The sequence below is a fragment of the Pseudorca crassidens genome, chromosome 1, assembly GCF_039906515.1.
Source record: "Pseudorca crassidens isolate mPseCra1 chromosome 1, mPseCra1.hap1, whole genome shotgun sequence".
NCBI classification, from domain to species: Eukaryota; Metazoa; Chordata; class Mammalia; order Artiodactyla; family Delphinidae; genus Pseudorca; species Pseudorca crassidens.
The window spans coordinates 22,964,701-22,990,350 of NC_090296.1; the positions used below are offsets into that span (position 1 = coordinate 22,964,701).

The following is a 25,650-nucleotide window of genomic DNA, read 5'->3' on the forward strand; positions in this document are numbered from 1 at the left end:
TAAATGGGAGTTTTTCTTTATTTCACTTTCAGATTTTTCATCCTTAGTGTATAGGAATGCCAGAGATTTCTGTGTGTTAATTTTGTATCCTGCTACCTTACCAAATTCATTGATTAGCTCTAGTAGTTTTCTGGTAGCATCTTTAGGATTCTCTAGGTATAGTACCATGTCATCTGTAAACAGTGACAGCTTTACTTCTTCTCCGATTTGGATTCCTTTTATTTCCATTTCTTCTCTAAGTGCTGTGGCTAACACTTCCAAAAGTGTGTTGAATAATAGTGGTGAGAGTGGGCAACCTTGTCTTGTTCCTGATCTTAGTGGAAATGCTTTCAGTTTTTCACCATTGAGGACGATGTTGGCTGTGAGTTTGTCATATATGGCCTTTATTATGTTGAGGAAAGTTCCCTCTATGGCTACTCTCTGCAGGGTTTTTATCATAAATGGGTGTTGAATTTTGTCGAAAGCTTTCTCTGCATCTATTGAGATGATCATATGGTTTTTCTCCTTCAGTTTGTTAATATGGTTTTTCACATTGTTTGATTTGCATATATTGAAGAATCCTTGCATTCCTGGAAGAAACCCCACTTGATCATGGTGTATGATCCGTTTAATGTGCTGTTGGATTCTGTTTGCTAGTATTTTGTTGAGGATTTTTGCATCTATGTTCATCAGTGATATTGGTCTTTAGTTGTCCTTCTTTGTGACATCCTTGTCTGGTTTTGGTATCAGGGTGATGGTGGCCTCGTAGAATGAGTTTGGGAGTGTTCCTCCCTCTGCTATATTTTGGAAGAGTTTGAGAAGGATAGGTGTTAGCGCTTCTCTAAATGTTTGATAGAATTTGCCTGTGAAGCCATCTGGTCCTGGGCTTTTGTTTGTTGGAATATTTTTAATCACAGTTTCAATTTCAGTGCTTGTGATTGGTCTGTTCATATTTTCTATTTCTTCCTGATTCAGTCTCGGCAGGTTGTGCACTTCTAAGAATTTGTCCATTTCTTCCAGGTTGTCCATTTTATTGGCATAGAGTTGCTTGTAGTAATCTCTTATGATCCTTTGTATTTCTGCAGTGTCAGTTGTTACTTCTCCTTTTTCATTTCTAATTCTATTGATTTGAGTCTTCTCCCTTTATTTCTTGATGAGTCTGGCTAACGGTTTATCAATTTTGTTTATCTTCTCAAAGAACCAGCTTTTAGTTTTATTGATCTTTACTATCCTTTCCTTCATTTCTTTTTCATTTATTTCTGATCTGATCTTTATGATTTCTTTCCTTCTGCTAACTTTGGGGTTTTTTGGTTCTTCTTTCTCTGCCTTAGGTGCAAGTTTAGGTTGTTTATTCGAGATGTTTCCTGTTTCTTAAGGTAGGATTGTATTGCTATAATCTTCCCTCTTAGAACTGCTTTTGCTGCATCCCATAGGTTTTGGGTCATCATTGGGTCTCCACTGTCAATTGTTTCTAGGTATTTTTTGATTTCCTCTTTGATTTCTTCAGTGATCTCTTCGTTATTAAGTAGTGTATTGTTTAGCCTCCATGTGTTTGTATTTGTTACAGATCTTTTCCTGTAATTGATACCTAGTCTCATAGTGTTGTGGTCAGAAAAGATACTTGATACAATTTCAATTTTCTTAAATTTACCAAGGCTTGATTTGTGACCCAGGCTATGATCTGTCCTGGAGAATGTTCTATGAGCATTACAGAAAAATGTGTATTCTGTTGTTTTTGGATGGAATGTCCTATAAATATCAATTAAGTCCATCTTGTTTAATGTATCATTTAAAGCTTGTGTTTCCTTATTTATTTTCATTTTGGATGATCTGTCCATTGGTGAAAGTGGGGTTTTAAAGTCCCCTACTATGAATGTGTTACTGTCGATTTCCCCTTTTATGGCTGTTAGTATTTGCCTTATGTATTGAGGTGCTCCTGTGTTGGGTGCATAAATATTTACAATTGTTATATCTTCTTCTTGGATTGATCCCTTGATCATTATGTAGTGTCCTTCTTTGTCTCTTCTAATAGTCTTTATTTTAAAGTCTATTTTGTCTGATATGAGTATTGCTACTCCAACTTTCTTTTGGTTTCCATTTGCATGGAATATCTTTTTCCATCCCCTTACTTTCAGTCTGTATGTGTCTCTAGGTCTGAAGTGGGTCTTTTGTAGACAGCATATATATGGGTCTTGTTTTTGTATCCATTCAGCCAATCTTTGTCTTTTGGTGGGAGCATTTAGTCCATTTACATTTAAGGTAATTATTGATATGTATGTTCCTATTCCCATTTTCTTAGTTGTTTTGGGTTCGTTATGGTAGGTCTTTTCCTTCTCTTGTGTTTCTTGCCTAGAGAAGTTCCTTTAGCATTTTTTGTAAAGCTGGTTTGGTGGTGGTGAACTCTCTCAGCTTTTGCTTGTCTGTAAAGGTTTTGATTTCTCCATCAAATCTGAATGAGATCCTTGCTGGGTAGAGTAATCTTGGTTGTAGGTTTTTCTCCTTCATCACTTTAAATATGTCCTGCCAGTTCCTTCTGGCTTGCAGAGTTTCTGCTGAAAGATCAGCTGTTAACCTTATTGGGATTCCCTTTTGTGTTATTTTTCCCTTGCTGCTTTTAATATGTTTTCTTTGTAGTTAATTTTTGACAGTTTGATTAATATGTGTCTTGGTGTATTTCTCCTTAGATTTATCCTATATGGGACTCTCTGTGCTTCCTGGACTTGATTAACTATTTCCTTTCCCATATTAGGGAAGTTTTCAACTATAATCTCTTCTAATATTTTCTCAGTCCCTTTCTTTTTCTCCTCTTCTTCTGGAACCCCTATAATTCGAATGTTGGTGCGTTTAGTGTTGTCCGAGAGGTCTCTGAGACTGTCCTCAGTTCTTTCCATTCTTTTTTCTTTATTCTGCTCTGCAGTAGTTATTTCCACTATTTTATCTTCCAGGTCACTTATCCGTTCTTCTGCCTCAGTTATTCTGCTGTTGATCCCTTCTAGAGTATTTTTAATTTCATTTAATGTGTTGTTCATCATTGTTTGTTTCCTCTTTAGTTCTTCTAGGTCCTTGTTAAATGTTTCTTGCATTTTTTCTATTCTATTTCCAAGATTTTGGATCATCTTTACTATCATTCTGAAGTCTTTTTCAGGTTGACTGCCTACTTCCTCATCATTATTAGGTCTGGTGGGTTTTTATCTTGCTCCTTCATGTGCTGTGTGTTATTCTGTCTTCTCATTTTGCTTATCTTACTGTGTTTGGGGTGTCCTTTTTGCAGGCTGCAGGTTCGTAGTTCCCATTGTTTTTGGTGTCTGTCCCCAGTGTCTAAGGTTGGTTCAGGGGCTTGTGTAGGCTTCCTGGTGGAGGGGACTAGTGCCTGTGTTCTGGTGGATGAGGCTGGATTTTGTCTTTCTGGGGGGCAGGTCCACGTCTGGTGGTGTGTTTTGGGGTGTCTGTGGACTTATTATGATTTTAGGCAGCCTCTCTGCTAATGGGTGGGGTTGTGCTCCTGTCTTGCTAGTTGTTTGGCATAGGGTGTCCAGCACTGTATCTTGCTGGTCGTTGAGTGAAGCTTGGTGCTGGTGTTGAGATGGAGATCTCTGGGAGATTTTCGCCATTTGATATTATGTGGAGCTGGGAGGTCTCTTGTGGACCAGTGTCCTGAAGTTGTCTCTCACACCTTAGAGGCACAGTATTGACTCCTGGCTGCAGCACCAAGAGCCTTTCATCCACACGGCTCAGAATAAAAGGGAGAAAATGTAGAAAGAAAGAATTAGTAGAAGTAGAAAGAAAGGAAGAAAGAAGGAAAGAAAGGAAGGAAGGATGGAGGGAAGGAGTGTGGAAGTAAGGAAGGAAAGAAAGAAAGAAGATAAAGTAAAATAAAAGTAAGATAAAATATAATAAAGTTATAAAAATAAAAAATAATTATTTAAAAAAAAACGGACGGATAGAACCCTAGGACAAATGGTGGAAGCAAAGCTATACAGACAAAATCTCACACAGAAGCATACACATACACACAAAAAGAGGAAAAGGGGAAAAAATCATAAATCTTGCTCTCAAAGTCCACCTCCTCAATTTGGGATGATTCGTTGTCTATTCAGTTATTCCACAGCTGCAGGGTACATCAAGTTGATTGTGGAGCTTTAATCTGCTGCTCCTGAGGCTGCTGGGAGACATTTCCCTTTCTCTTCTTTGTTCTCACAGCTCCCAGGGTCTCAGCTTTGGATTTGGCGCCGCCTCTGCATGTAGGTCGTTGGAGGGCGTCTGTTCTTCGCTCAGACAGGACGGGGTTAAAGGAGCCGCTGATTCGGGGGCTCTGGCTCACTCAGGCCGGGGGGGAGGGAGGGGCATGGAGTGCGGGGCGGTCCTATGGTGAAAGAAGCCGGCGAGACGTTGCACCAGCCTGATGCGCGCCGTGCGTTCTCCCGGGGAAGTTGTTCCTGGCTTCCGGGACCTTGGCAGTGGCGGGCTGCACAGGCTCCCTGGAAGCGGGGTGTGGATAGCGACCTGTGCTCGCAAACAGGCTTCTTGGTGGCGGCAGCAGCAGCCTTAGCGTCTCACGCCCCTCTCTGGGGTCCGCACTTTTAGCCGTGGCTCGCACCCGTCTCTGGAGCTCCTTTTAGCAGTGCTCTTAATCCCCTCTCCTCATGCACCAGGAAACAAAGAGGGAAGAAAAAGTCTCTTGCTTTTTAGGCAGGTCCAGACTTTTCCCCGGACTCCCTCCTGGCTAGCCGTGGTGCACTAACCCCCTGCAGGCTGTGTTCACGCCGCCAACCCCAGTCCTCTCCCTGCGCTCTGACCGAAGCCCGAGCCTCAGCTCCCAGCCTCGCCCACCCCGGCGGGTGAGCCGACTAACCTCTTGGGCTAGGGAGTGCGGGTCAGCACCGATCCTCTGTGCGGGAATCTCCCCGCTTTATCCTCCTCACCCCTGTTGCTGTGGTCAGAAGCTTTCCCCCTCCGCCTACAGCAGTCTCCGCCCACGATGGGGCTTCCTAGTGTGTGGAAAGGTTTTAATATGTTTTCTTTGTAGTTAATTTCCTCCTTCACAGCTCCCTCCCACTGGTGTGGGTCCCATCCCTATCCTTTTGTCTCTGTTTTTTCTTTTTTCTTTTGCCCTACCCAGGTACATGGGGGAGCTTCTTGCCTTTTGGGAGGTCTGAGGTCTTGTGCCAGCGTTCAGTAGGTGTTCTGTAGGAGCTGTTCCACGTGTAGATCTATTTCTGGTGTATATGTGGGGAGGAAGGTGATCTCTGCCATCTTCCCCTCATTGCCTTTTTCTTTTAAAGTGCTTTTTGAAGTCATTGGTTTTTATATGTGCTTTGAAAATGATAAAGGAAAAAATCTGAACTTGGATTTTGATCATAATGTATACACTTCTGAATGTTTCCAAATTCATGTTCTTTTTTATAACATGGGTAATGGGAATGATCCCTAGGTTTGGTTTGGTTTTGTCTTGTTTTTCTTGTTGAATTGGCAGAATAATTGGCTTGCCCATGTATTGAGCTTTTTGCTTGATAGTATTTGACTTCAAGAATCTTAAATTGCCGTCTTTTCCTTCTGTGTATTGCCTTCATGCTGAGGGAAATAAAAGAGCTATATGTAATATATACTGTCTCTTAATATTTGAATTTCTTAATGGTTGAAAAGTAAGAAGGATCAGTGCTAAAGTGCATACTTTTTTAATGTGTAATTGTTATACGCAATATAAGAAAGGCTAGAGCACTGATATGTTAGTATAATCCAGTAGTCTTTCTGCATGTTCCCTCACATGCAGAAAAATAACCTTTTTTTCTTTAAAAATTTTTCTTGTCTACCTTTTAGTTAATTCAAAAAACTATATATACTGGGCAGTCAGGCCTTTGAGGAATTGGTTCCTGTTCCTATAATCTCCATGGTTTTAGGCCGTATCATTCTTTTGGCTTCACACCAGCCATTTTCAATCCTCGTCTTATAATCTTCCCTTACAGCTCTTCTTCTATGGAAGCAGTGTTTGGTTAGAACATTCCCTTCCCATTGTTCCTGACTGCTACTCATTTCTCCATTTCGCCTCCACATTTCCCAAGGATTTTCACACCTGGCTTCCCCTCAGCCTGTCTCATTACATGTAATTCTTGCCAGTATCTTCGGTGATTTCCAAGTTCAAGTCAGCAACCCGTTGAACTCTGTATCCTTATACTTCACTAATTTCCTCTTTTATAGTGACCTTCAAATCACTCAGCAGCTAATTTCAATGGCTAAGATTTGTCATCATCTGTAATTTCTGTGTTCAGATCTTTTGTTCTAACATTTCAGCCTCTGTCCACATTTCTTTTATTCCCTTTTCCTCTTTTAACTGTTACCATCTGCTTTGGATCTCTCCACATTCCTTTGGTTGACCAGCTGTTTCCTGGAATCGGTTTTTTCCTGTCAGACTGGACTTCGTGAAAAGCTACTCTGACGACATGTTCACCAGCATCTTCAATTACTTGCTTCCACCTCACACATTTTACTGATGTTCAATCTGGAATCAACCCAACTCTCTAGTTTTTCTGTTCCTGCTCTTGAGTGGTACTAGCAAAACTTATGTAGGATATCAATTGGCTCCTATAGTGGTCTTGGTTACCTCCCTGACTGCACCGCAATTCATTCCATTCCATTAAAAAATTAATGTAGGCCAGCTACTATGCATATAGCCCTCGTCTGATCAAGAACTATTCTTCTTCTGAAGAATGAACTATGAAGTCTGTTGGAGAGCTTCTGGTAAACATTTACTCATTCCTAAAAAAGATAACACTAGGAGGGAGATGTTCCTCTTCTCTGAACATTGTTATATTTGGCTGTGATGCCAGAAATGGCTGAAGCTATCTTGCTATGGTCCTGAGAATGAAGCCTCCCTCCAAGGGAGGGTACTACTGAGAGCAGTGCAGAGAGGCGGATCTAGAGCTTTGACATACTGTGGAGCAGTTCTGCCTGGAATGATAATAAATTACCTTGTAGTTTAAGCCAGCTTGAACTGGAGTTTTCCCTTGCTCTCAGCAGAAGAAATTCAAGCTTATGTGAAACATCAGTTCTAGGAGTAAGGAGCTATAAGTTAAAGAACCTAAAATGTAGGATTGATTAAGTGGAGAAGTGGGGTCAGGACAGGGAGGATTGTACTTTTCTAAAGGAATAATTGGAAAACCTTGCCATGCTGTTGATTGAACCATCAGAAGTCATACCTTGGGACCTTGATGCTGTGCTTCAGGCGATGGTATTAAGTGACCAGTAGAAAAACTTTAGGATGTTGGTGTCTGTTGTGTACTTATTGCAGCCTTCAGAAAAGTCCTGGAAGGCAAAGACAAGTATAGGTTGAAACTGATCTGTCTAAAAGCAGAGAGCAAGATTTGGGGGCACTGGGAGACTGAAAATCTGCAATGTATAATCCGCATTTACTGAATCTGCTAATTTGGAGTTGGAAAAGCCAAATTGTTTCTCCATGCTGAAGTTAGTCCAAGCAAGAGAGAGAGGTAGGAAACTTAGCAGAAATTTAAATGAGGTAAAAAAAACAAGCCTGATTTTTCAGGCCCCTTTCAAATTCTCCTATTTAAGTGCTTCTGGCCAGACAAAGGAGACCCAAGTCCATTGTTCTGAATTCCCTCAAGATAAAGTCTAGTCAACTGAGGGCCCCTGGGAATGTCCAGGATACTGAGGTGGCGGTTAAGACACTGACATTTTCAGACTCGAAGTCAATGTCTAGACAAAATGTTGGGCTATGGCTACTAGCCAAGCATTAACCAAAAGAAAATAGACAGAACTTACTTAGCTTTTAGTATCTATATTGCCAAAGAAATTCTAAACTTGACCAACATAGTCGGATACTGTCCACCCAAAGGCTGTCACGTTGGTCATGAATTGATGTAATATTTGGAACACTGAAGCTGAGGGCGAAACATGGAGAGTTGTAGAGTATCAGAGCCTGAGCTTTGAAGGACCCTTCTTGAGACACCCCATCTCTGGTCTTCCCATCATGTGAGAAAAATAAATATCCTTGCTGTTTAAACCACCTTACGGTATTTTGAAATCAAAGACATTTTATGTGTTAGGATTTTTATCTTCAGGGCTACATGGAAGTCTTTTAACTCAGGGCCAGGGGCCTATGTTATCTGTTCCAAACATTAGTCACTATATTTATGCACCCTCCCCTCATTCTAAGGTCCCTCCCACATTACCCTTACAGCCAAGACTGGATTCTGTCAGTTTTTGTCTTTTGTGTGGTATATAGAGTGACCTCCCAAAGATGTGTCAGCCTAACTCCTGGAACCTGTGAATAAGATGAAAAATCACTCCCATGATTATGATATGTTACTTGGCAAGTTGATTTTAAGATAAGGAGATTATCTGGATGGACCTCATCTAATCACAGGAGTCCTTCAAAGCAGATAAATTATTCTGACTGTTGGGAGAAAGGGAAGTCAGAGGGATTCAAAACATGATAAGGGTTCAGTGTGGTGTTACTGGCTGCAGAGACAGAGGAGTCCATGAGCCAAGGAGTGTGGGTGGCCTTCAGAAGCTCAGAAAAACCCCTGGCCCAAAGCTAGCAAGGAAACATGTCCTAGGTCCACAGAACTAAATTTTTCCAACACCATGAATGAACTTGCAAGTGGATTCTCCCCCCAAAGCCTCCAGCTAAAAGCCCAGGTTAGCTGACACCTTGCTTTTAGCATTAGGAGACCGGAGGCAGAATACCTTGTCAGGATTTACAACCTCTGGAAAACAGTGAGATAATAAATGGGTGTTGTTTTAAGCCATGAAGTTTGTTGGAATTTGTTACACTGCAATAGAAAAATAATACATCCACCCTTAGGCTTATCTATATTTCTAGCCATTTTTCCTGCGTTGAAATCTTTCTTCTAGAGTAAACTCTGTCATCTGTGTTCCAGACTCTTTTCAATAGAGGGACATTGCGTTATCAGTTATCCCCTCTCTTCACAGCTTTGATCACTATCTTGCATAAGTACCTCCCTGAGATCCTGGTTTCTCCTTGAACTTAAATCCCACCCCCACTTTTTGTTTCTCCCTTCCCACTAGTCTTCATCACAACCCTTTGATGTAGCTTTTATTACTATCTTTATAAAGATAAATAATTTCTTTAAGGCCATAGAACTGCTTATGACTGGACTGAGAATCAAATTCAGTTCTCCTGGTCAGAGCTCAACTGCTTAATCCCCTCCTTTTGTTATTTCTCATGTTAGCTTCATGCTGATTCTCCCTGTTAAAATGAGAGGGATTTGAGGAAACTATTTTTTTTTTTTTGGAGTGATTGACTCATTACATTTTATCATGAATTGTTTCACACTGCAGTGTAAAATGTCAAGTATAAAAATGCCTTGAAACTGTTTGCATCTTAACTCATTATTTCTAATTCTAAAATGAATCTTAATTTTTTTTTTTTTTCCGGGTTCAAGCCATGGTAGGCATCAGTAACCAGGTACAGAAATGGTCTTGGTGCCAGTGTTGGGGCGGGGGTGGGGGGGCAGTTTCAGCCTCCTCAGCTGCTGGCTTTTTCGTTTGCATTGATGGATGGTGAGGATTAGCAGATTAGTTCTTGGCTGCCGTCCCTCAGTGTCAGCCCTAACCCCCTAAAACAGCTGGCAGAGGGCGATGGCCTTCTGGTCCTTTGACTTTTCTTGTGAGTCCTTTCCCAGCCTCTCCTAATCTTAAACTCATTTCTACATGGGACTTGAAGACTCCCTGTTAACATACTGGTGTGTTTCTTATCACTGTGGACATTATTTGATTAATAATGACTGATTGTACCAAAACCTTCCGTAGATTATATTTGTTTGCTTCCCTGTATTATCTTCCGAATCTTTTTTGTATCTGTTTTGAGGTTTCTCCTTTTTAAAAGTGTGCCATTGAAATGCAAATCATGTTACTTTAAGTAACACTGTATTATTTCAACCTCTGGTAAATTATAATTGGAGCCTTTTTTTCCCCCATTCTTTTGATCAATTTTATCTTACATTTAAATAATTATTTATGATCATGGATTGATATGTTTTGGTGATGAAAATCTGAAACATATATCTCAGTGTGGTACTACTTCAGAGCAATTGTACTTTTCTTCCTTTTTCTAGCCTAAAAAGTATTTTTCATTAAAAAACCAGAAAGAAGTACAAAATATTATTTTATGAATTTTTCTTCTCCTTGTGGCTTAAACCTTATTTTTGTTTTCTGGCAGTGTATATGGTGAATTTTACAGTAATTTTTGCTTTCTGTTCCTAACCCAATAGATTCTAAAAGAAAAGGATGAATTGAAAAGCCAGCTTTATGCAGCGTTACAACAAATAGAGAATCTTCGAAAGGAATTGAATGATGTGCTAACCAGGCGCGCCCTTCAAGAGGAGGAGCTTCACTGTAAGGAGCAGAAACTAAGTGATGTTAAGTCTCATCAAGCTGACCTTGAACTAGAAGTCAGGGATTCCCTGGATACCATCCATAGGCTAGAAAGTGAATTGAAAACGCAGAGTAAGATTCAAAGCCAGATGAAAGCTGAGAAAGCGCACCTGGAGGAAGAAATTGCAGCGCTGAAGGAGAGCCAGGCCAAGGACCAAGCTCAGCTTCTTGAGATGCAAGAGGCCATCAAGGACTTGAGTGCCATCCGGGCAGATCTCGCCAATAAATTGGCGGAGGAACAGAGAGCCAGGAAAGAGGTACTTAAGAACCTCTCTGACCTTAAGACACAGGCAAAATCCAAAGACGAAGAAACGGCTACGATCGTTACACAGTTAAAGCTGGAAAGAGATGTTCACCAGAGGGAGCTGGAAGATCTCACATTCTCATTGCAGAGTATGAAAACGAAACATGAACAGAATATCCAGGAGCTGATGAAGCACTTCAAGAAAGAAAAGAGTGAGGCCGACAATCATATTAGGACACTGAAGGTACCCGCACTGAATTATCCTGATGATACTGGAGGAAATTTTCTGGTGGCTCATGAAGTTAATAAAGCGTAAACTTTTAGAGATCATTCTGTATTCCCAAGCACTGAAGGGAAGATAGAACTAACAATAAAGAGGCTTATTCATGCCTGTTCAGCCAGGTTGAAATGAGTTATAGCAGCCACCTGGAAGCACCTAGTTCAGAGCACTGAAGCCCTTTAAAAAGAACGTTTAGCTATTTTGGGAGTTCAGGAGAGGCAGAGGCAGCAGTAAGTCGTGGACCTGAAACGAGCCCTCATTCAACATTTATGATCTCCTAAAATATAAAAGGCAAAGACTTGTCAAGGCCATAGAAGCTATAACCATGGTCATTGGTATGGTAACTAAAGTGGATCAGCTTATGGGTTTTGTAAACCCAAGGCTTTTGAGATTTACCCCTTCTTTTCCAAATCAAAGTTGCCTGGGTAAATGCATAATTGAGATCTTACATTTGGGGAAATATTGTAAGATCTAATGGTATTAGCATTTATCACCATGCAGGGGAATCATTTCATAACATGATTGTCAGGAGTGTGATAAATCTATCCCTCCTTCCTGCTTTAGTTTTTCTCCATAGCACTCATCATCATATGATATAGATTCCATATTTTTAATTTTTTAATCTCCGTTTATTAGTATGAAAACACCATGAGAACTGGATTGTCTTTTCCCTCAATCTGTAGGAGGAAAAGGCTGCCCAATCTTTCAAGGCCCAATTAATTTTTCACTTCTTTTATGGATTCACTGAAGATGGCATATATCTCAACTGAGGTTGGGATAAATCTTTCTATTCTCTGTGTTTCCATAGCTCTTTTTTGGAACTGCTAGTACAGCACATTCAGGCTGCCTTATATTATGGTGTGTTTATTGTGTGTTCCTACATCTCCAGAGGGGCAGGTAGCAGGTCTTAGCCATTTTTGTATCCTCTTGTGGCGTCTAGCATGATGTTTGAGACATACAGAACATGTTCCGTGGATGTTGGGTTAAAATGTTTGAAAAGCTAGAAATCAAAGGATTTGCTGCTGACTTGCTTTGTGATCTGTCTGGTTTGGCTCTTTCTCTGTAATGTGGTAAAATTGCTTTCCTCATCCAAAGGAAGTGCTTTGTATTTGTGTATAGTGAGGTGACAATAAAGCTTTAAGAAATTACCTGTATATAAAGAAGACACCGTTTAGAACTATTCTGTAGATTCTCCAAAAACTTTAGATTTTTTTTTTAATTCGGAAGACTGAGATGCGGAGGGATATTATAGTTACTCTATAATGTGGTACAAAAGAAGCATACGAGCTTAACAGGAGAACCAGAGATCGTGAGAGCCCAGTACTCTTCTCTTAAACCGAATAAGTTACCCATAGGAACAGCCCCACCTCATGCTATTTTATGAATATAATTCCGTACTTTTGACTCATTTATATTAATTAACAGGAGTTGATAGCAATGGTTGTTATTGAAGATTTAATATACTGAGTTATGTATGAGGGCTTTAGATAAATAGCTCTGTAAATGTTACATTTCTTTGTCTTTCAGCTTCACCTTAATCTGTTACTTTTTCTGAGTCTAATAAGTGTGATACATTACCCATATTTTTTTCTCTGCAGAAGTTATATTTTTCCCCATCTAGATCTACCCTTCTCATGCCTGTTTTTTTTTTTTTTTTGCGGTACCCGGGCCTCTCACTGCTGTGGCCTCTCCCGTTGCGGAGCACAGGCTCCGGACGCGCAGGCTCAGCGGCCATGGCTCATGGGCCCAGACGCTCCACGGCACGTGGGAGCCTCCCGGACCCGGGCACGAACCTGCGTCCCCTGCATTGGCAGGCGGACTCTCAACCACTGCGCCACCAGGGATGCCCTCATGCCTGTTTTTAAATTTAAATGTAAACTATTTTTATGAAATACTCTAGCTGCTATTAATATTTGAAGGATATTGGGTTATCACCTTATTATGATTTCAACAAAAATAATTTTGTAGGAGCCCTTATTGGAATCAGAAGACCAAGAGTCGAGTTCTGTATTTTTGCCATTTGCTGGCCATATGATCTTGGTCAAGTTACTTAACCTTTTTGTACTTCATCAGTAGAATGGAAACAGTAATGTCTTTCTCTATCACAGGGTTTTTTTGAGTGTTATATCACTTTGTAAACCCTAAAATGAAATGTAAATGTAATAATGAAACTACAACAAGAAGTAAGTTCTTAGTCAAACTTAGGCATTACTGTGCTTGTAACTGTTTTAAAAATAGGTTCTCTGGGGGCAAAGAGGGGAACCCTGATTTGTAGCATTTGCCAAGTTCAGCAGTATAAAACCCCCCATTTGGTTGGTTTCAAGCTATCAAACAACATCACTGGAGGCACAGTTGGGAAGAGATGAGCACAGTTGGTTCCTGAGTGTCTCTATGAGCTGGCCCAGACACCACTGGCCTTGGGGGAAAACTGTCTATACCTACACTTTTTATAAGACACAAAAAATGCTAAGTATTCTACTGAAACTTAAAATAATAATCGAACAATTTTCCTGATGAGAGACTTTATTTTGTAAGTTTATTTTTGGGTAGTGAATACAGGATTCCTCATTAAAAACATCAGTTCTTTTGTTAACTCAAAGTGGCATCAAGTCTTAGTTGAAATTTGTGGGGTGAATAAGGTATAGATTCTTGTCTGAAACTCACAAAACTTCTTCCTTTTGGGAAATTGCTTCCAGCGATTATGTTCCTATGTACTTGATTATATACATATAATAAACTTATACAAAGGAAAGAAACAAATATATTTTAGGCATTGAAACATGTAATTTAAACAGATTCTGTGTGGGTGCTTACAGGCTGTCAGTAACTGGTAGGTGTAACTAGTTAACATTGCAAGTTGCACCCAGCTGGTTTTTAAAACCGTATGATATACGTACCTTTTAAAGGCAGTGAGGCAGAGCAGCTGAAAACATGGACAGTAGAGAGAATTCCTGCATTCAAATCCTGGCTCTGGTTTACTCACTACATACCCTTGGGCAAATGATTAGTGTTGTTCTGCTTCAATTTCAAAACAGGAGACGATAACAGTGTCTCCCTAGTCAGGTTGTGGTGAGGATGGAATGAGGGACAACTATACGAAAAGGTCTTAGAGCAGTGCCTGACATATAGTCAGTATTTACATTGTTGTTATTTTAAGTCTTTAACTTCACATGCCTGGCAAATCCTTATTGAATCTCATCCACAGATTATTCCTGTTGTTTTTTTTTAAAGCTGATTCTGGTTATATTCCAAATAATAAACGAAAACGAGGTACTTTATTGTACTATAGGTACTGAAAATAATCACTGGTAAACTCTTTCATATTAAGTTATTTATAGTTTTTTGGCTACTCTGATCCATAATCTTTTTAGCCCCACAAGAGTGGTATTAATAATTACATTGTACAAAAAATACGCAAGCCTTTCACAAAAACGAGAGTGTAGCTTGAATAGGGATATTGTTAAGCTCCTTTTATAGATGAAGAGACTAATCAGGCAGTAATGTCCCATAGTATATCCTTATGGGGACATTTCTCTAATAACCCTTCCCCTCTCAGCAGTTAGTGTCCCTTCTTTGGGTTGCACATACCTCTGCTTGCACCTTTATTAAGCACTTCTTGTTCATCGTTGTCAGAATTGACTGTTGTATCTGTCTCTTTTACGGTTCATGCCTGTTATCTTCAGCATCTAGTAGAGTACCTGTCACTTAATTGGTTGCTCAGTGAATGCTAAGGAGAGATTGACCACATGCAAAGAATGTTTCCTTTGCATGTGTGTTTATGTGTGAACGCTTAGAGGTAGCAAAATCTCGAAGTGTTTGCCCACTGATATAATGTGGAATTTGTTTTGTGTACAGCTTGGCTGTGGCCAGTGGACTTTCTCTTTTCTCCTTTTTCTCTCAGGCAGAAAGCTTAGAAGATAAGAATATGGCTGAAGTCCAGCGTTCTCAGCTAGAGAAGTTGAAATCACAGTATGACAGGCTGACAGAGGAATTAACTCAGAATGAAAATGAGAACAAAAAACTGAAGCTAAAATACCAGTGTTTGAAGGACCAACTAGAAGAAAAGGTAAAAATGTGAATGAACTCTAATTTAAAAGACTTTTTTGAATTTCTTCTAGTGTTTCTCCTAGAACGTAGTTTATGTACTACTGAATGCTAATTGTTAGGCTTTAGTAGCAATTTGTATTGGTGCCAGAAGACATCATAGAAGTTTATTAGAATGCTGTGATTTTTATTCTTTCAACCAACTAGTAACCTTCTAATACTTTTGATTTTAAATTTCTTCTGGATCTTAAAATAGGTATTTAGAGGCAAGGTAGCAAAGAAAGGAATTATGGTTTATTGAAGACCTACTTTATGGCAAGTATTTATGCCAGTTGATTTACATATGTGTACTCATTGAATTCTCACGACTGTTTGGGTTAGATTTTATTGATCCCTGTTAACCTATGAGGAAACTGAGGTTCAAAATACAATATATAATAGATGAGGTGGTCACTGTGCACTAGGCACTTTTAATGCTCATAGTCATGTTATGAAATCAATACTATTTTGCTCATTTTTGCAGTTAAAGAGACTGAAACTTAAGAAGGTTGGCAACCTTGGAATGTTCCCAGCAGGCTCACTGCTTTCCTGTCAGTAGATGTGTAAAATTTGGGGGGTGTCTGCTATATACCAGGCATTGGGTAGAATACTAGGGACTTCTAGAGTCACTACTTTTGTGGCCAAAAGTCAACTAAGAATAGAAGACAGAATACTTAAATTTGCATTCTATGTCTTTACCAACTTCCTAAAAGGATTTGCATTGGAGTGTGATAGAAGTCAAATAGAAAAAAAAAGACTATTAACATATGGATAATAGGATAAGGCAGGATAGACTGGGCCAGATGACTCCTGTTCTTGATAAGGGTTACTAACTAACATCTTTGTTGAAGGAAATATCACTGGGTGGGGTGTCATCAACCCCTAGAAGAAACATTCTTCATGCTTTGCTCATCTTTTCCTCTTTTTGTTGTTTCACTGTATTTTGTATATATTTTTTACCTTTCTAGTAATTGTTAAAATCAAGGAAATAAAATTTAAGTTAGTTTGGCGTTTATGATTAAATGTGCTTAAGTTGCTAAATTTAGGCCTACAATCTTGACAATTGTAATTTAGTTCTTATGTCATGCTTTGTTTTGACTAAGTCTAATGTTCACACATAATTAATGTATCTGTTGCCAGGGTGTAGTTGCTTTGAAGATAATACTAAATTTTCCAACTTTTCCATAATTAAAAGTTAGCCAGAAGGTTGTATTAACATGTTTTGTGTTTAATTATTTGCATTTAAGAAAGAGTGGGGGAAATTTTATGTTGAAAGTTTACCTTGTTCTGCTTAAAATAAATGCTTCTCCGCTATCTGTGACGTTCCAGGTATGTATGCATTGTCATACATTCATATAAGTGGAACATTCACCTTAGAACAGAGTTTTAAAATTTAAGGATTGTACAGTAGTCCCCCCTTATTAGTGGTTTCCCTTTCCATTGTTTCAGTTACCTGCCATGGTAACTGAAATTACCAAATTTGGACCAGTTGCAGTCCAGAAAGATTAAATGGAAAATTCTAGAAATAATTCATAAGTTTTAAACTGTACTTTGTTCTGAGTAGCATAATGAAATCTTGAGCTGTCCCACTTTCTAACACCCGTGATCCCCACCTATCTCAGTCCTCTGCTCCTAACATCCAACCATCCACATCATCATGGCTTGATGATCCAGGATCACCCAAAGCAGGTGATCCTCCTTCTGAAGTATCAGAAGGTCAGCAGTAGTTTAATGCTATGTCACAATGCCTACCTCATTCATTTCATCTCATCACATTTTATGTAGGCATTGTATCGTCTCTTATCATCACAAGAGGGGTGAATACAGTACAGTAAGATATTTTGAGAGAGAGAGACCACATTCACATAACTTTTATTACAGTATATTGTTACAGTTGTTCTATTTCATTATTAGTTATTGTTGGTAATCTCTTACTGTGCCTGATTTCTAAACTAAATTATCATAGGTATGTATGTATAATATGTATAGGGTTTGGTACTATCTTCAGTTTTAGGCATCCCCTGGGGGTCGTGGAACATATCCCTCGCAGATAATGGGGGACTACTGTATTCCTCTGCTATGTACTGACCATCTAGTATGTGGCAGGCATTGTGCTGGATGCTGGGGATGGGATATATCGATAGATAAGACACAGATCTGCAATTGAAAGCTTCTAGTGGGATCATTAAAAGCAAAATCGCCTTTCAGTTGTTAAAACTATATAGTCAATGATAATGGGTCCTAATGCAGAGAAAAGATGTCTATGACATCTAAAATGGTAAATAATCTTAAGGATACATAGACACACACACATATATAAATATACACAGCGTATATGCTTGCTTTTCTTTAATATTTTTTGTGTACATGATTGCTATGTAGTTTTGATTGACTTAGCGGTTTGTGTTGGCCTGTTTTTTTAGTATAGTTAGCTATGAATCGAAGTTTCACTGGGTTCAGTCATCTACAGATAGAGCCATTCTCTTCAGAAAGTAGTATAGAATTAGTGGCTATAGACAGAACTTTGAGTATAAATCATTTTCTAGCTGTGTGGCATTAGGCAAGTTGCTTAAAACTCAAACCTTTGGGGCTTCCCTGGTGGCGCAGTGGTTGAGAGTCTGCCTGCCGATGCAGGGGACGCGGGTTTGTGCCCCGGTCCGGGAAGATCCCACATGCCGCGGAGCGGCTGGGCCCGTGAGCCATGGCCGCTGAGCCTGCACGTCCGGAGCCTGTGCTCCGCAACAGGAGAGGCCACAACAGTGAGAGGCCCGCGTACCGCAAAAAAAAAAAAAAAGAAACTCAAAGCCTTGAGAGACAAGACAGCAGAAGCAAGAAGAACTACAGTCCTGTAGCCTGTGGAACAAAAACCACATTCACAGAAAGATAGACAAGATGAAAAGGCACAGAGCTATGTACCAGATGAGAAACAAGATAAAACCCCAGAAAAACAACTAAATGAAGTGGAGATAGGCAACATTCCAGAAAAAGAATTCAGAATAATGATAGTGAAGATGATCCAGGACCTCAGAGAAAGAATGGAGGCAAAGATCGAGAAGATGCAAGAAATGTTTAACAAAGATCTAGAAGAATTAAAGAGCAAACAAACAGAGATGAACAACACAATAACTGAAATGAAAACTACAATAGAAGGAATCACTAGCAGAATAAGAACTAGCAGAAGAACAGTCAAGTGACCTGGAAGACAGAATGGTGGAATTCACTGCTGTGGACCAGAATAAAGGAAAAAGCATGAAAAGAAATGAAGACAGCCTAAGAGACCTCTGGGACAACATTAAAAACAACAATATTCACATTATAGGGGTCCCAGAAGGAGAAGAGAGAGAGACAGGACCCGAGAAAATATTTGAAGAGATTATAGTCAAAAACTTCCCTAACATGGGAAAGGAAATAGCCACCCAGGGCCAGGAAGTGTAGAGTCCTATACAGGAAATACCCAAGGAGAAACACACCGAGACTCATAGTAATCAAATTGGCAAAATTAAAGACAAGAATTATTGAAAGCAGCAAGGGAAAAATGACAAATAACATACAAGGGAACTCCCATAAGGTTAACAGCTGATTTATCAGCAGAAACTCTAGAAGCCAGAAGAGAGCGGCATGATATACTTAAAGTGATGAAAGGGAAGAACCTACAAGCAAGATTACCCGGCAAGGATCTCATTCAGATTCGATGGAGAAATCAAAAGCTTTAAAGACAAGCAAAAGCTAAGAGAATTCAGCACCACCAAACCAGCTCTACAACAAATGCTAAAGGAACTTCTCTAAGTGGGAAACACAAGAGAAGAAAAGGACCTACAAAAACAAGCCCAAAACAATTTTAAAAATGGTAATAGGAACATACATATTGATAATTACCTTAAATGTGAATGGATTAAATGCTCCAACCAAAAGACACAGTCTTGCTGAATGGATACAAAAGCAAGACCCATATATATGCTGTCTACAAGAGACCCACTTCAGACCTAGGGACACATTCAGACTGAAAGTGAGAGGATAGAGAAAGATACTCCATGCAAAGGGAAATCAAAAGAAAGCTGGAGCAGCAATACTCATATCAGATAAAATAGACTTTAAAATAAAGAATGTTACAAGAGACAGGGAAGGACACTACATAATGATCAAGGGATCAACCCAAGAAGAAGATATAACAATTATAAATATATATGCACCCAACATAGGAGCACCTCAATACATAAGGCAACTGCTAACAGCTCTGAAAGACGAAGTCGACAGTAACACAATAATAATGGGGGACTTTAACACCTTACTTATGCAAATGGACAGATCATCCAAACAGAAAATTAATAAGAAAACACAGGCTTTAAATGACACAATAGACCAGATAGATTTAATTGACATTTATAGGACATTCCATCCAAAAACCACAGATTACACTTTCTTCTCAAGGGCGCATGGAACATCCTCCAGGATAGATCACATCCTGGGTCACAAATCAAACCTCAGTAAATTTAAGAAAATTGAAATCATATCAAGCATCTTTTCTGACCACAATGCTATGAGATTAGAAATCAATTACAGGGAAAAAAACGTAAAAAGCACAAACACATGGAGGCTAAACAATACATTACTAAATAACAAAGAGTTCACTGAAGAAATCTAAGAGGAAATCAGAAAATACCTATAGACAAATGACAATGAAAACACGATGATCCAAAACCTACGGGATGCAGCAAAAGCAGTTCTAACAGGGAAGTTTATAGCTATACAAGCCTACCTCAAGAAACAATAAAAATCTCAGGTAAACAATCTAATGTTACACCTAAAGGAACTAGAGAATGAAGAACAAACGAAACCCAAAGTTAGCAAAGGAAAGAAATCATAAAGATGATAGCAGAAATAAATGAATGAGAAACAAGGCAAACAATAGCAAAGATCAATTAAACTAAACGCTGGTTCTTTGAGAAGATAAAGAAAGTTGATAAACCATTAGCAAGACTCATCAAGAAAAAGAGGGAGAGGACTCAAATCAATAAAATTAGAAATGAAAAAGGAGAAGTTACAACAGACAGTGCAGAAATACAAAGCATACTAAGAGACTACTACCAGCAACTCTATGCCAATAAAATGGACAACCTGGAAGAAATGGACAAATTCTTAGAAAGGTATAACCTTCCCAGACTGAACCAGGAAGAAATAGAAACTCACAGGTGAATTCTATCAAACATTTAGAGAAGAGCTAACACCCATCCTTCTCAAACTCTTCCAAAAAATTTCAGAGGAAGGAACACCCCCAAACTCATTCTATGAGGCCACCATCAGCCTGATACCAGCACCAGACAAAGATACTACAAAAAAAGAAAATTACAGACCAATATCACTGATGAATATACATGCAAAAATCCTCAACAAAATACTAGCAAACAGAAGCCAGCAATACATGAAAAGGATCATACACCATGATCAAGTGGGATTTATCCCAGGGATGCAAGGATTCTCCAGTATATGCAAATCAAACAATGTGATACACTACATTAACAAATAGAAGAATAAAAACCATATGATCATCTCAATAGATTCAGAAAAAGCTTTTGAGAAAATTCAACACCCATTTATGATAAAAACCCTGCAGAAAGTAGGCATAGAGGGAACCTACCTCAACATAATAAAGGCCATATATGACAAACCCACAGCAAACATCATGCTCAGTGGTGAAAAACTAAAAGCATTTCCACTAAGATCAGGAACAAGACAAGGAAGTCCACTCTCGCCACTGTTATTCGACATAGTTTTGGAAGTCCTGACCATGGCAATCAGAGAAGAAAAAGAAATACAAATTGGAAAAGAAGAAGTAAAACTGTCACTGTTTGCAAATGACATGATACTATACATAGAGAATCCTAGAGATGCCACCAGAAAACTACTAGAGCTAATCAATGAACTTGGTTAAGTTGCAGGATACAAAATCACTGCACAGAAATCTCTTGGATTCCTATACACTAATGATGAAAAATCTGAAGAGAAATTAAGGAAACACTCCCATTTACCACTGCAACAAAAAGAGTAAAATATCTAGGAATAAACCTACCTAGGGAGACGAAAGACCTGTATGCAGAAAACTATAAGACACTGTTGAAAGAAATTAAAGATGATACCAACAGATGGAGAGATACTGCATGTTCTTGGATTGGAAGAATCAGCATTGTGAAAATGACTCTACTACCCAAAGCAATCTACAGATTCAATGCAATCCCTATCAAATTACCAATGGCATTTTTTACATAACTAGAGCAAAAAATCTTAAAATCTGTATGGAGACACAGAAGACCCCGAATAGCCAAAGCAATCTTGAGGGAAAAAAGCAGAGCTGGAGGAATCAGACTCCCTGACTTCACACTATACTACAAAGCTACAGTAATGAAGACAATATAGTACTGGCACAAAAACAGAAATATAGCTCAGTGGAACAGGATAGAAAGCCCAGAGATAAACCCATGCACCTCTGGTCAACTAATCTATGACAAAGGAGGCAAGCATATACAATGGAGAAAAGACAGTCTCTTCAATAAATGGTGCTGGGAAAACTGGACAGGTACATGTAAAAGAATGAAATTAGAACACTCCCTAACACCATACACAAAAATAAACTCAAAATGGATTCGAGACCTAAATGTAAGACCAGACACTATAAAACTCTTAGAGGATAACATAGGAAGAACACTCTTTGACATAAATCACAGCAAGATCTTTTTTGATCCACCTCCTAGAGTAATGGAAATAAAAACAAAAGTAAACAAATGGGACCTAATGAAACTTAAAAGCTTTTGCAAAGCAAAGGATACTACAAATAAGACGAAAAAACAACCATCAGAATGGGAAAAACTATTTGCAAACGAATCAACGGACAAAGGATTAATATCCAAAATATGTAAACAGCTCATGCAGCTCAATATTAAAAAAACAAACAACCCAATCAAAAAATGGGCAGAAGACCTAAATAGACATTTCTCCAAAGAAGACATACAGATGGCCAAGAAGCACATGTAAAGCTGCTCAATATCACTATTACGGAAATGCAAATCAAAATTACAATGACGTATCACCTCACTCCAGTTAGAATGGGCATCATAAAATCTACAAACAACAAATGCTGGAGAGGGTGTGGAGAAAAGGGAACCCTCTTGCACTGTTGGAATGTAAATTGGTACAGCCACTATGGAGAACAGTATGGAGGTTCCTTAAAAAACTACAAATAGAATTACCGTATGACCCAGCAATTCCACTACTCAGCATATACCCTGAGAAAACCATAATTCCAAAAGACACATGTACCCCAATGTTCATTGCAACACTATTTACAATAGCCAGGTCATGGAAGCAACCTAAATGCCCATCGACAGGTGAATGGATAAAGAAGATGTGGTACATATATGCAATGGAATATTACTCAGCCATAAAAAGGAATGAAATTGGGTCATTTGTAGATACGTGGATCAATCTAAAGACCCTAGAAAAATGGTACAGATGAACCGGTTTGCAGGGCAGAAATAGAGACACGGTTGTAGACAACAAACGTACGGACACCAAGGGGGGAAAGCGGCAGTAGGGTGGTGGTGGTGCTGTGATGAATTGGGAGATTGGGATTGACATGTATACACTAATGTGTATAAAATCGATATCTAATAAGAACCTGCTGTATAAAAAAATAAATAAAATTCAAAAAGCAAAACAAAACTCAAAGCCTCAGTTATATCATCCTTAAAACAGGTGTAATAATAAACTCTATTATTGAATTAAATGTGAAAATATATATAAAGTGCTTGGCTGAATTTCTGATACCTGATAAGGTATCGATTAGCAGCTGCCATTATTCTGTTATTGTTTTGTTACCAAATAGATGCCAATTAATGGTTCAGCCCAGCAATAAATCAGCAAGCATTGATTAACTACCCAATAATGTGTCAGGTATTAAGGGCCAGGGAACTGGGAGTAAGACTTACTGTGGAACTATGCTGATTGGAAGTTTACAGCCCGACTGTGTTGAATCACTTGAGATGACGGTCCACAAAGAGGCAACGATGTGGGAAGAGCTGCCATTTCTATCAGCAAGTGATATTGCAGGCATGTTTGTTAAGCAAACCAAACAGGTGGGCAGGTTTGTGATTATGTTTGCTGTTTGAAGACAGGAACCAAGTCTTGGTTGTTTTTTTAATCTCCAAGACGAGGCCGAGAGCCTGACACATGGTAGGTAATTTATTTTGCGATACGCGGGCCTCTCACTGTTGTGGCCTCTCCCGTTGTGGAGTACAGGCTCTGGACGGGCAGGCTTAGAGGCCATGGCTCACTGGCCTAGCTGCTCCGCGGCATGTGGGATCTTCCCGGACCGGGGCACGAACCCGTGTCCCCTGCATCGGCAGACGGACTCTGAACCACTGCACCACCAGGGAAGCCCATGGTAGGTAATTTATAAGTAAATTGTGGTTGAAGAGATAGGTGTGTATACACGCAAGTACGTACACATATGTTTACATGGAGATAAAAAATATCAATAACCTATGGATACGGATGTACATTCATTCTCCCTCTCTCTCCCCCCTCCCCCTCCCTCCCCCCTCTCTTTGTCTCTCCCCCATTTCCCTTCCCTCTATGAGTGTGTATGTTTTTTTGTTTTTTATTTTTTAACATCTTTATTGGAGTATAATTGCTTTACAATGTTGTGTTAGTTTCTGCTTTACAACAAAATGAATCAGTTATATATATACATATGTTCCCATATCTCTTCCCTCCTGCGTCTCCCTCCCTCCCACCGTCCCTATCCCACCCCTCCAGGTGGTCACAAAGCACCCAGCTGATCTCCCTGTGCAATGCGGCTGATTCCCACTAGCTATGTACCTTACGTTTGGTAGTGTATATATGTCCATGCCTCTCTCTCGCTTTGTCACAGTTTACCCTTCCCCCTCCCCATATCCTCAAGTCCATTCTCTAGTAGGTCTGTGTCTGTATTCCTGTTTTACCCCTAGGTTCTTCATGACATTTTTTTTTCTTAAATTCCATATATATGTGTTATCATATGGTATTTGTCTTTCTCTTTCTGACTTACTTCACTCTGTATGACAGACTCTAGGTCTATCCACCTCATTACAAATAGCTCAATTTCGTTTCTTTTTATGGCTGAGTAATATTCCATTGTATATATGTGCCACATCTTCTTTATCCATTCATCCGATGATGGACACTTGGGTTGTTTCCATCTCTGGGCTATTGTAAATAGAGCTGCAGTGAACATTTTGGTACATGACTCTTTTTGAATTATGGTTTTCTCAGGGTATATGCCCAGCAGTGGGATTGCTGGGTCATATGGTAGTTCTATTTGTAGTTTTTTAAGGGACCTCCATACTGTTCTCCACAGTGGCTATATCAATTTACATTCCCACCAACAGTGCAAGAGGGTTCCCTTTTCTCCACACCCTCTCCAGCATTTATTGTTTCTAGATTTTTTTTTTTTTTTTGGTGGTACGTGGGACTCTCACTGCTGTGGCCTCTCCCGTTTCGGAGCACAGGCTCCGGATGCGCAGGCTCAGCGGCCATGGCTCACGGGCCCAGCTGCTCCGCGGCATGTGGGATCTTCCCGGACCGGGGCACAAACCTGTGTCCCCTGCATCGGCAGGCGGACTCTCAACCACTGCGCCACCAGGCAAGCCCTATTTCTAGATTTTTTGATGGTGGCCATTCTGACAGGTGTGAGATGATATCTCATTGTAGTTTTGATTTGCATTTCTCTAATGATTAGTGATGTTGAGCATTCTTTCATGTGTTTGTTGGCAGTCTGTATATCTTCTTTGGAGAAATGTCTGTTTAGGTCTTCTGCCCATTTTTGGATTGGGTTACTTGTTTTCTTGTTATTAAGCTGCATGAGCTGCTTATAAATTTTAGAGATTAATCCTTTGTCAGTTGCTTCATTTGCAAATATTTTCTCCCATTCTGAGGGTTGTCTTTTGGTCTTGTTTATGGTTTCCTTTGCTGTGCAAAAGCTTTGAAGTTTCATTAGGTCCCATTTGTTTACTTTTGTTTTTATTTCCATTTCTTTAGGAGGTGGGTCAAAAAGGATCTTGCTGTGATTTATGTCATAGAGTGTCCTGCCTATGTTTCCCTCTAAGAGTTTGATAATTTCTGAGCTTACATTTAGGTCTTTAGTCCATTTTGATCTTATTTTTGGGTATGGTGTTAGGGAGTGATATAATCTCATACTTTTGCATGTACCTGTCCAGTTTTCCCAGAACCACTTATTGAAGAGGCTGTCCTTTCTCCACTGTACATTCCTGCATCCTTTATCAAAGATAAGGTGACCATATGTGGGTGTGTTTATCTCTGGGCTTTCTATCCTGTTCCTTTTATCTACCTTTCTGTTTTTGTGCCAGTACCATACTGTCTTGATTACTGTAGCTTTGTAGTATAGTCTGAAGTCAGGGAGCCTGATTCCTGCAGGTCCGTTTTTCGTTATCAAGATTGCTTTTGCTATTCGGGGTCTTTTGTGTTTGCATACAAATTGTGAAATTTTTTGTTCTAGTTCTGTGAAAAATGCCAGTGGTAGTTTGATAGGGATTGCATTGAATCTGTAGATTGCTTTGGGTAGTAGAGTCATTTTCACAATGTTGATGCTTCCAATGCAAGAACA

At 39.4% G+C, this 25,650-nt stretch overlaps 1 protein-coding gene across 3 annotated transcripts in view; it reads left to right on the forward strand.

Annotated features, from left to right (window-relative positions):
• CEP128 (centrosomal protein 128) overlaps positions 1 to 25,650 on the forward strand; it is a 437,869-nt gene that overhangs the window by 142,585 nt on the left and 269,634 nt on the right. For all 3 annotated transcript variants that reach the window (XM_067728864.1, XM_067728857.1, XM_067728871.1), the window contains 2 exons: positions 10,227 to 10,877; positions 14,815 to 14,979. In XM_067728864.1, coding sequence (XP_067584965.1) covers positions 10,227 to 10,877; positions 14,815 to 14,979 — 816 coding nt within the window. The remainder of the gene's footprint in view (positions 1 to 10,226; positions 10,878 to 14,814; positions 14,980 to 25,650) is intronic.